A 12,448-nucleotide genomic window follows, 5' to 3' on the forward strand; every position below is an offset into this window, starting at 1 on the left:
AAGGCTTCTGCCTCCCCCTATTATTTGCTTTGTTTCCTTTTCTTCCTCCTTGGTGTCACCAGAGGACTGTTCTAAAATGCAAACCTAGTGCTTCATTTTCTTGAGTATCAGGCTTGGATGCCTTAGTTTGGCTTCTGAGACTTTGGGGGCTCTCCACCTCTTTTTTTTAAAAAAGACTTTATTTATCTATTTTTTAGAGAGAGGGGCAGGGAGGGAGAAAGAGGGAGAGAAACAGGATCATTAATTGGTCTCCTCTTGCATGCCCCCAACTGGGGATCTGGCCTGCAACCCAGCGAAGTTCCCTGACCAAAAATCAATCTGGGGACTTTTTGGTTCTCAGGCTGGCACTCAGTCCACTAAGCCACATCTGCCAGGTCCTCTTCTTTATCTCTTCATGCCCATTTTCAACTGACACCTTTTCCTCCAGCCACTGCAAACAACACTCAACCCGCTCTCCCTTGCCTCTGCTGGTCCATGTGCCTAGAAAGCGAACCCTTACTTCTTCATGTGGCTACCCCTTATTTGCTCTTTACAACTCAGCCCAGCCTCACCTCCATTGGATGCCTTCCTCCCATGACCTCTAGACTCAGCTGGTTCTCCTTCTCTGAGCTTCCACAGTCCCCCGGTGCATGTCTGCCTATGGCACTTGTCACACTGCCTTGCAATTGTCCAGTTACTCTGTCTTCCCTTGCTGGACTGGAACCAACCCACTAGCAGAAGCCCTTATTTCCTTTCTCCCCACTCAGCACCTAGCACAGTCTGGGGCACACATCGATTGCTCCACAAGTGCTTGAGACAGGAGGAGGCTCTGTGCAAAGGTGGATGAGTCATAGCAGAGTAAACACCTTCACTGAATTTTTCCAAGTGTACAACTAAACTCCGAGATCTGTAAGTGCTGTGATCTCTGATGGCAGGAATTTCCCCCCCTTATCATTTTTTTCCTACAAGGAACCAACAGATGGGCTGTGCACACTTTCCTGGAGGGAGCCGTTAACATGTCTCTCTGGCTTCACACCACCTGTTTCAGATCAAAGTGCAATATTCAAAAGGAAAAAAAGGAGCACAGGGTAATTGGACATCGTGTTTGGGAACTTGCAGGTCTCACTTGCTTTGCCTGGGGCACGGTGGGGGGGCAGTTCTGGCAGCCCGGGCTCCTCCTAGACCAGTGAGCTAAGCTTCTCTGACCACGCAGCACGGTGCATGCCTGATGGGACACCTCAGTGGCAGGGCTGCGGTAGCCCTGGACACAGGAAGCCACTTGGGGGCTGCCACTGCAGCCACATAAGCACTTAGTAACTGTTTACTCATTAACGTTTAGCACGGAGTGGGGAGGTGCCAAGGAGCATCTGGTGATGCCATGGAGTTCAGATCAATCACGCACCTCCTTGCTGTGAAGTGAAAGGAAACACCTGCATTACTACTGCCTGGCAGTTAGATTTTTAAAAAGTGTTGAAAATTGCAATTTATAACCAAATGCTCGTACCTGGGGATACATTCATTATCTGCAAAAAGAAAAAAAAAATCAGACTAAAATGTAAGAAAAACACTGAAAATGAAGAGACTTCCCCAGCATGTATAGAACTTACGTGGTGCCTCTTATCTATGTTATTGCATTTAACCGACTGATTGAGTCATTCATTTCAGAAATATTCCTACTGGGTACCAGCACTGCTTTAGTCTCTGAAGATGGAGTAAAGAATAAAGCAGTTTAAAAAAAACCCCTTGCACCCGTGGAGCTTACGTTTTTAGAGAAACCGTAGATTCACGAGGGAGGTTGGATGTAGCTACACAGAGCGTGGGGAGCAGGGCCAGGGCTCCTAAGGAACAGGCAGCAGACATCGGGTGAGCGCTTACTTATGAAAATGCTGCCAGGCACTTGCTTTAAGTATTTCCCTACATGTATTAACAGGTGCAATCCTCAGAACAGCTCCGTGAGTGGCAACCTTGCCCCATTTTACAGCTATGTGTCCTGAAGTCCAGAAGAGACTCAGCTGAGTACTGCACTGCCAGTTAGTGGCGGGTCTACCCTCCCCAGGCCCCCCAGGCCAGCTTCGCCATGCACAGTCAGGAGGCTGAAGACTTAAACTTTATTACATGCATTAAAAAAATTCCAAAAAGATAAAGGAAAATAACTTAGGTGGGACAAGACATATTCTCTTCTACTTTAGATATCAGAGTAATAATAATAACAATAATAATAATCAATAATAGTATTTTCCACATGAGGCATCCACAAAATAGCAGCATTCTTCAAGGCACTTAACTTTTCACTTAATCCTCAAGATACTGCTGTAAGGTAAATAACATTTTTAATTCAGTTATAAAGATGAAGAGACTCCGGCTCTGGCAGGTTAAGTAATTTGCCCAGAAGTCTAAAGCTTCTAAATAAACGGCCGAGCCAGGATTCAAGCCCAGTCTGTCGGCTGTGAAGGCCTCCCACCGCCTGCCCACTGTACAGCACACCCTGCTTCATTTCCCCACGCGCCTGTCACTGGCTCTGCAGCGAGGGGTGGGTAGACAGAGATTCAATAGCTACAGAGATTTTTAAGGCCAGTTAAGGGAGAAAAAAGGGCAGATAGTTTACTACTGACTCAAACTTAGTTTTGGTCCTCATCATATTTTAAGTAGACTAAGAAAGCAAAAGATGCTAATAATAATTAATTTTAGACTTATGTTCTAAAACTTGGAAGCTTGGAAGTAAGTAACCCCTTTTTTTTCAGCAGCTGAATAAACCGAACCTGGTGTGCAGAAGTGGCATGCCCATAGTTTGCAGCACAGCTGGTCAACCAGCAAGGTTGAAATCTAGGCCTTCGAAGCCCTCGTTGGGCACAGGCTGGGGAACAGGCCCAGAGCAGCACCGTGCCTGGCACGGGCCAGTCCTCAGGGGCTTTTTGTCAACTGTTAGGGCTGGAAGACATGAGAAATTGCCTCCAGTCCCACTCTCTCACTTACAGGGCAGGGAACGGTGACTCGGAAGGGCCAAGGCATTCCTCCTCTGCCCGGAGTACTCCCGACCCTGATTCCTTCTTGGCTCTCCCCCGGCCACTCCCGGTCTGCTCACGGCTCATCCTGCACGAGCCCCTTCTGTGCTTACACCTGCCCTTCCCCTGCTCCAAAGCCCCCATACCCTGCTCCACATTTTCTTTCTGTCCCTACCACTGACCATTTTCTAACGCAGTACACCGGTCATTGTTACACTGTTCTCCATGTCCCTAACAGGAAGTAAGCTCTCTGCAGGTAGGCGTCTGTCTGTGAACTGCAGTCACTGATACACCCCCGGCACCCAGACCTGACCCTGGAGCACAGGCAGCACTCAGCGAGTAGCTGTGGGATGCACACGCCTGCAAATTAGTGAGCTTAGTGCCTAGAGTTTCAGAGCATATCTTCATGAATCAGATAATGAGGACGAAGCGTGGGTATTCTGAACACAAGGCTGATGGCACAGGGAGGCAGAGTCTTTCTGATGTAAACCGCTATTCTTATTTAAAGAGACATACAGGATCCCCAAGGAAATGCGAAGATCCATGTTCGGTAAGGACAAGTATTCATCACCACTAGCCCATTTGAAAGATGGATAAAAAGAGTCAATTGGGAAACAGCCACTGATTATATTTCTTGGCTGCCTGTTGCTTCCAAAAGTTCATAATGATCCCTGAGCTCACGGTGAATACGTGTAACTACTTCAGGACAGGGGATACATTTTTAATTCACTTTGAATAACAATGAGGTTTATATGTGGTGGCAACAGTTCTAACATGATGTAATTAAAAGTCATTATTTATAGAAAGATATGCAAGAATATTTGTATTCTAGAATACTTAAAGTAGATCTGCTATTTATAAGAATAGAGTAGAAAAAGAAAGATGAAGCTACAAACTTCAAATATGTTGTTAGAGAAAGCAAAAAAAGCCTTTAAGTCTCCCCTGTACGTAAAAAGCAGAATTAATACCACCTTTGGCTGTGCCCGAGTAGCGTGGGTTGGCTACATGGAGCCTCCAATGCCATGGAAACAAGATGCCCGAGGTCCCACCAATCTGTGACTCACCTGCAGCACCATGACATACAGGGTGCACTCACCTACATACAGGGTCTGGCACAAATAACACCTTCTTATTTCAAAATCATAAGTATGTGATTCTGTAACATAACAATATCACACTCAAGCACAGCCTATGACATTTTAGGTGAATGTTGAAATTAAAGCTAAAATTTATTACACTCATATGATTACCCTACCAACCACACCCAAGCAGGCGTTACTTCTGCCGGACCCTCTATTTTTTACCCTGTTGTACAAGTAGTACATGTATTTTAAAGAACATCTGGAAAACAAAATACTTTCTAAACCACTAAGAGCCACATTAACCTCTCAATTCACTGGTAGGCAGTTTGCTCTGGTTCCTTAGGTTTCTCGTATGGGGCGCCTCCCCCTACTTGGATCTACAACCAAACGAGTCAGATCGCATCTATCAATCAGATCTCAAGAGGTCTTTGGGGAACGAACTCACCAGCTCCCAGTTTGCCACCCTTCTCCTCTGGCTGAGATGGACAGGAAGAAATAGACTCGAACTGACTTGCAGGGCTGCGTGTGCACCAAGCTCCCTAAAGCTATACACCTGAGTAATCTATAATCTTGAACACTCCAGGTGAAAGACATCCCTGAATTCCAGCCCACAGCATACCGGACCTTTTTAAACAGCACCCTCTATCCCCATGGAAGCTTCTCAATGTCACCTGAAGAGTTACAAGGGGAGAATGGTAGTCCCATGGGCACTGACATAATCTGGCAGCTGGTTCAGCCAACTCTTTCTCCAAAGGAAGGGGAGCGGGTGGAAGAGGGCTTACCTGAGGGTACAGCAGCAGTGCCGAAAGGTACAGAACCAAACATGTCTGCACTCGCCGGAAGTGTCTGAGATGAAGACGGGATAAAGGCATCACCTGGAGTTGCAGGAGTCTGAAGGCAGAGAGAGGCGGAGGGGGCATGAGGCTCCTGGGAGACCTGGCTCAGCAACCATCAAGCACGGGAGGCAGCAGGTGCAGGAACTGGGTGTGTGTGGAGGGGGGCAGGTGTGTGAGGGTGGGTGGGGGAATGCTGCAGAAGCAAACCACAGTCCAGACCACTTAGGTGGTACGCAAACCAGGAACTGGTTACACAGATAATCTGTGAAATGGGCAACGTGATACCTACTTGTAGAGCTGCTGTGAGGATTAAATGAGATCATGCATTTAAATCAGTGAGTATCAAGCTGAGGCATATGGTAGGTGCTCAGCAAACAAAGGCCAGTATCATGACTATTTAGTTTGAGTCCCAACCCCTTAGGGGTGATTGCAGGCTTTTGAATTTTTCCATAATAGCTGGCTTTCCTCTTTAAGACACAGTCAATTCAAATTGACATACACTCACCCACTGAGGACCTACTGTGTGCCCAGCTTAGGACTTGTTACTCAAAGCACAGTCAATAAACAGTTGTTGACTAAATGAACCCATGAAGCTTAGCAACTGGAGCAGAGATCCTTGTATCCTGGTGCTTCTCAGAATTTTGTCTGAGTCTTCTTGTGAGAAGAAGTAAATATTTTCAAGAAGATGGTTTTAAAAAAATGCCTGACCTGTAAACTCTACAGTGGAGCCATGCTGGAATTCCAGAAAGGTCAGCTGCACGAGCCATTGGGTAAGGTGAAGGGTACTGAATGAAAAGCATCAGTGTCCCCTACCTGTTTACAGAGGCCCATGGCCTACAGAGTCTGTCTATTCGATCACGTAATATTCTTACTTTCCCCCCCCGTTGAGATAGACTGGGGCAAGTAATGAATCCTGAAACCAGGGCAACTAGACAAGAACATTTTTAGACTATCAGCCCGTGGGCAGAGTGGCACTGTTCTGAGGATGATTAAATACCCATTTGGACTGCACTTGGGTTCAGGGCCAGCAACACAGCCATGAGACCCTGCATTAAGCACTTTTACACACAATCAACATCATTCTCTTTTTCACAACGTGACCTTGGGTGAGTCACATGCCTTCTCTGGGACTCAGTTTGTTCGTCTGTAAAATGAAGGGAAAAGGTTATAAGATCTCTTCCGTCCCTTCAGGCTTCATAGTCCCATGGCTCTGAGATTCCCGGTGCCTAGGACACAGCTGTTCTGCCCGGAGACGGAGGAGGGAATTAGATGTACTAGAGCTGTCCAGCTTCCCTGGAGACAGGAGCTGCTGTCCCCTCCTTCACAGCTGCTCTGGACATCAGGTGTTGGGAATGAAACAGCTGTGCCTAGATTCCCTGGCGGCAGCTGTGGGCAGCAAGGTCTCGTGCCATCTGTCTTCGGTGGTGAGGTTACAGCCTTTTCTCTGTGAGGCACAACTCGCCAATGAACCATAGCACCACCCCGAGGTTTGCACAACTGCACAGTGCCCAGGGGAGCTGCCCCTCCCAGCAGCTTCAGCTGGCGCAGCTGTGGCTGACTGCTCTCCACCTACCTCCGGGGAGTGGGTATGTGGGCATGGGGGGGGGGAGAGATACTGAAGGGGCCATCTCAGTTTTAATACCTATTTTTCTTCATTTCATACGAGGGCTTCCTAAAATCTGTCTCCCTTCAAGCAATGACCGAGATACACTAGCTGAACCTGGAGCTGGGACTCCAAAGCTTTGTGAGGAGCTCGGGCAAGCTAGCAGGCAGGGTGGAAGGAGGAGGAAAGAAGAGGGACAGAGGCAGGAAGGTGAGAAGGAAAGGGCAGGAAGGGGCGGGGGCGCAGATGCTTCCTCTACTGGTGCAGGCGCTGGGTCAGTGCTGTTGAATGCCTCATTGTGTCTCTTGTCCTGCCGAGTTTCTTGCCCATATTCCCAACTACACCACGTGCTCCTTGCAGGCAGCGACCACCTCCCATGCATGCATCTCTTCACTGCCCAGCATAATAGCAAGTACCCAGGGGATCTGTATTTGCTAATGAATGATCTCACTGATTTCTCAAAACAGAAGCATGTATCATAATTTCACTTAAAATTTAAAAGGAAATTGAGATTTAGAGTCACTAGTTATTTTGCCCGAATCACACAGCTCGAAGGAGTCAGAGTTGAAGTCCAATGGTAGGACTCTTCTGCCCAAAGCCCCTCTTCCGGCCACCGTGAGGCTGAAGAGGAGAAGGGGAAGGATGCCAGGTTCAGAGGCCAGTGCATACTTACGGGGGGAGAGGTTATATCAGGAGGGGTGGACATGTCCCCAAAAAGTTCTAGTTGGGTCACAGCCTGCAAAGACATAAAAGATAATGATGTAACCACAAGGAATGACGCTGATGCTGCTGGGCACTGCTTGAAAACCAGTGTCCTACGAGGACAAGTATTTCTCTTTCTGGACGCAGCTATATAAACCATGAGCCCAGCTGGTCACCACTAGGCCTCATGACCCTAAAGACAACCTCTGCCATGCAGCCAGACACCCCGGCTTCCATGTGTCTGGCTGTTTACTTGGGCTCAGTCCAAGAGATTCAGGCTTGCCCACCTCCCATAAACGACGCTCATGCCACTTCACATGAGTTTACAGTCAACGCCAGCACTGTCTCTATTCTCCAGGGGAGGGAAAGTCATAAGGGTAGTCCCATCATTGGTTCTTTTCTGAGTGCATCCACACACACAAAACGCCGCTCACATGCTAAGTATAGCAGGACATGACTTCATGGCCACTTCTCCATTAATGCTCCCAATATCCATGACTCTGAGAGGTGGGCATCACCACCCCCATCTTTACAGATGAATAAACTAAGCCATAGAGGTGACCTCAAGGTCATGCAAGCTATGACTTGAATTTTCTGCACACAGAGTATGCAGGCATATGAAGTCCCCGAAAGAGTCTGTCTTCAGAGTAAAAAATGTAGTTGGAGGAAAAGAAAAAATATATTTAATACCAGGAAGGGCATCAGAAATAGCCCAGCATATACACTATCAATCAATCCTAGGAACTCCATCGCTGCAGACATCCCATCATCTATATTCCCCATCCATCACACGGGAGTGTCTGAGCAACGCCAGCTGTAGCTGTGGAAGAGGCCCTTTCAGATACACTTAGAAATAAATCTGCATACTCTCCCAGCTTCAGAGACTGTAGGGAGCCTATGGCCAGGATTCCAATGGCCTGACTTGAAGAATATAATCACACGCTTTGTGCAAACCTGCCCACTGAGGAAAAGACACTCTCCGCTCCTCTTCGGATTTTGAGTGATAGCTTTTCACTGGGGAAACCTAAAAACACCACTCAGTAGAAAGAAGAGGGAGATTCTGCCTGCCTCCCGTGCAGGGAGACTCTCCCTACCGTGCAGGCGGACTCTCCCTGCCTGCCTGCGTACTTGAATTCTGGATCTCTAGGATTCACACCAGAGAAAGGAATGTTCTCTCTAGCTGACAAGCGAGGGAGCTCTGGTGGGTGGACAAGCTCCCTCACCTGGGATACTACTTCCAATCTCTGCCAATCTCAAAGCTTTAGTTCTCTCGCCTGGACAATGGAGATGGTAATAGCTCCTTTACAGTTTTATTGACAATATTAATAGCAAGACTTTCTTTGAAGTTTGGCTAAGCATGGTTTAAAGGGTACAAAAGGCTCTTTTGGCTGAAAGAAGCTAAGCCTGTCTTACTGACTTTCAATTCTTCCCTTTGAGCCTTCAGATGGAATAATGGTGCCTGGTATGAAGCAGGATCCTGTACAGGTTCGTTTCCTTCCCAACTACGCAATATTTTTTCTGTGTACGCCGAACAAGTGCTGGGTGCTGGGAACATAATGATGAGAAATGTGGAGTTCCTGCCAGCAGGGAGATGACAGTCTGGTGGGGACAATCCACAGATAAGAGATAATTTCAATATAATGCGTCAGGACTGGCAACAGAGGTCTCTATGGGCACTATGGGCGCACCTAGCAGGGACCCAGCCAGCTTTTGGCAAAGCTTAGTGAGAGTTTTGTCAAAGAAATAGCCCTGATCTGGATGCTGAAGAAGAGAAGCGGTTAGCTGGGCAGCCAAGAAGAGAAGGGGCAGTTGGAAATACATGAGCAAAATGGAGAGAGGCCTGGGACTCTGAGCAGGTGGGTGCGCAAGCAGTTTGGCGTGACCAGTGTGAGGGTGGAGGGAGGAGCAGGAGAGGAGGCCAGGGAAACGGCCAGGGGCCAGGTCGTACTGGGACTGGGCGCATTTCACGGTCGTTCCATCAGCTCTGTCAGAGGAAAACAGTCCACACTTACTGGACGGTAGTGCGATGGCCAGCATGCAGGGTGCAGCCTCCCCAATCTGGCTGGCCCCTAAGCACCTCCTTGTTTCGTTAGCTTATTTCCAGTAACTTATATTACTTGAAAAACTATGCCAATCCTTTAGACTCTCTCCCAAATTCTTATAAGTAATACCTTTACTTAACTCCGACGAGGCTTCTGGGGTTCCTCGCAACTGGAACTCAATACTTTTAAGATGGTCCACAACTATTTTCAGGGATAGGAACATATTAAGCTACACAACGCACATTCCAAATGTGCTGAACTCATGGCACACTTTTGCTAACACCATAACTATAATTTACTGGCTATTTTTATTCTTAAACACCACTTTTGAAATACCCTTCATTCTTGAGATACAGTCTTCCCTCCTGCCTGACGGTTTTCACTCAAGAATTAAGTGAGGAAAACACGCAGAGGCATAAAACATAGATTATGATTTCATTCCACTGGACCTGCTGTGTAAACAAAAGCTGGAGTTACATTTCACAGAAAAAAAAATGGATTCTGAGGCCACATACTTAAAAATAATTCGAATAACCATATGTGACAGAGAATCTGGAATAATGTCTATTTTAACAGCTTCCCTTCCTACGATAACGTTAGGCCTTTTAGTTGTAACCTAATAAGCCATGTTCCATTGAATACGATTGTCGTAATTAATTATTTAAGGGACCGAAGAGAATAAAGCTAACCATCCCCATTTCTAAAACTCTCGACAGTTTACAATACACCTTGCAACACATTATCATCACGTTTGATGCTCCCCGAGCCCTGTGACGTCAGCAGCACAGGTGTCTCACCACCTACGATTTGCAGATGAGCTCACTGAGACCAAGAAGCTGAGTGACTTGGCTCTGACCAGTTAGCTAAAAGCAGTCGGACTTGACCTGCAGGCGCAGTGGTATCTCGTTTGTCTATCACTTTACGTAGACTTGGTTAGCCCTCCTATGGGGTGGAAGTCCAGCTCCACCCTATTCTCTCGCCCAAAGTTGAGCTCCTGAAAGGTCTGCATGATTCACACCCACCCAGAGAACTCATCTGCAAGGCCAGCTCCAGGTGCCTACTTGCCTTTCCACTATGAGCAGTTCAGATGTCTTCATGGAAAGAGAGATGTGGCTGTTGATGGCAATTTCTGCCCCTTCCTGAGTCCAGGGCATTTTCCAGGGTCAGCAGAGTGACACGGGAAGCTGCCAGGGCCACTGAGGGGGATCAGGGATACCTTGGCTATTTATGGGGGGACCTCAATATCTCCATCAGGTCTGTCCCTCCCCAGCCACTCTTGAATACAAACGAGTGATGTTTTTACAAGAATATCCAAAGTGTTACATTGTACAACTGCTGTTTTGGGGTTAGTCTCTAGGACCTCTGTTCAACTAGACTCCTAGGCCCCTCCTAGAGAGAAATTCTGAAGGCACTGCTGGTGAGGGCCAAGATGCCTTGGCTGACCCCCAAGCTCCTTCTCAAGCCCCTTCTCAGAGACCCACTTACCTATGTTTTGGCACTGGGAGCTCCTTCATTTAGGAAAAGCATGGAGCCCCTACTGTATTACCAGCTACTATGCCGAAGGTGGGGGGTACTGGGAAGAATGAGGCACGTTCCTGTTCCTACTCTCATGAGCTGGTTATTGGATGGAAAGACAGGCCTATAGACACAATCAGGGCAGTGTCATGGAGCAGAGAAGCATGAGGGTTAGAAAAGAAAGGGCTGCCTCAGGGCCTTTGCACGTGCTTTTCTTCCTTCTCAGAGCACTCATTCTTCCCCTCATTGCCTTTCCAGCCATCCATCAGGTTACGAATTTGTGGACTTTCCCCCACTCCCAGGAAATGTTCCCTAACTTAGTTTTTACCCCATTGCACTACTTAGACCAGCTTATGTGATATTTTTATTTCAGTGGTCCTCAGACTTGGATGCACACTAAAATCACCAGGAGGAAAATATCGATGCTTGGTTTGAAGTACAGCCTAGTACCTCTAACTGTAAAAGCTCTCCTGGTGATTGTAATTTGTAGTCAAGGTTAAAAGCCCTTAGAAGACCTCCCCATCCCTACCAACCAAACACTCTGATAGGGGTGAGCATACCCATTGGCCTATATATCAGCCAACTTGTTTAAATATTGGTTGTAAGCCAGTATATCTACTCCAGAGTATGCTGGCTGAATAGCAGTCTTGCCTCTCTTATTCCCAATGGTGCACTTAGCACATTCCGTTTCGGTGTGTGAGTCCCCATTATGCTGTTCCACTACAGAACACCATTCTAGGCCACCTCACCCTACCCCACCGTACCCCGCTTTAGACCATCCTATTCTGTGCAGTGTTGCACTATTACACTATGAGCTTCTTCTTCTCCGCTACATCTCCAGCCATTTATCAGAAAGCCTGGGACATGTTAGGACCTCAAAAAACATTTCTTGAATGAAATGAAGGAGTGTCACTTCTTCTCCAACACATTCTCTTTCACACACACACACACACACACACACACACACACACACACACTGACTATGTGACCCTACTGCAGGGCCCCCCAGGAGTGTCCCTGCAAACATCAGAACAGAGCAAAACATGCATGAGGATGACCAGAACAACCCTGATTTAACAACAGCCTGGAGGCCTTACCTTTGTTGCCTCCAAAATCTCATCAAAGTCCACTGGCAGGTTCCTGTTCTGTAACCACAAGGCAAGACTTATGAGCATGAAATGAATGATGAACAATGACAAGAGACGGTTCACCAGAGAGCGCCCTCTCGTTCTTACCGGGGTGGCCGCAGCAAACCGTTCTTCAAAGTCCTCAATTGGCTGGCCATTCTGAAAGTGGAAGGGGTGATGAATGAGGATGAAGTGAGTGACACACGAATGACATGGATTAGTGAGTTTTATGAGGATGGTATCTACGGTTTACGCTCACATGGTCTCAGTGGGTGGGAGCTGTTGCCAGCGTCCTGTGAAAACCCTGGACTATGTTCCCGACATAACAGGTGATCAAATATGGGCCTGATTAGGAAACATAGTAATGCTAAGCATGTTGGTTTAAAGTGCATCTTGCCGAAATGACAGGCATTACCTCTACAGTCTCAACTGTGGCAACAGATAAGAGACTAATGTTTACCCTGGAAATTTTTAAAAGAACAAAAAATGTTATCGGCTTTAGCCAAACTTAAATCTTTAGCCTGTAAACACCTAGTTTTATAAGTGACTTTGTGCATGCT

The 12,448-nt window shown here is 47.2% G+C and overlaps 1 protein-coding gene across 5 annotated transcripts in view; it reads right to left on the bottom strand.

Annotated features, from left to right (window-relative positions):
* Positions 1–12,448, bottom strand: part of DAB1 (DAB adaptor protein 1) — a 1,235,135-nt gene that overhangs the window by 22,812 nt on the left and 1,199,875 nt on the right. For 4 of the 5 annotated variants that reach the window (XM_053655463.1, XM_053655462.1, XM_037148508.2 and 1 more), the window contains 3 exons: positions 11,859–12,047; positions 7,176–7,238; positions 4,846–4,954 (listed from right to left, as the gene is read on the bottom strand). In XM_053655463.1, coding sequence (XP_053511438.1) covers positions 4,846–4,954; positions 7,176–7,238; positions 11,859–12,047 — 361 coding nt within the window. The remainder of the gene's footprint in view (positions 1–4,845; positions 4,955–7,175; positions 7,239–11,858; positions 12,048–12,448) is intronic. The other variant, XM_037148509.2, reaches the window with a different exon arrangement.

Source organism: Artibeus jamaicensis, unplaced genomic scaffold (genome assembly GCF_021234435.1).
Source record: "Artibeus jamaicensis isolate MK-2021 breed Jamaican fruit bat unplaced genomic scaffold, CSHL_Jam_final scaffold_1019, whole genome shotgun sequence".
Taxonomy (NCBI): Eukaryota; Metazoa; Chordata; class Mammalia; order Chiroptera; family Phyllostomidae; genus Artibeus; species Artibeus jamaicensis.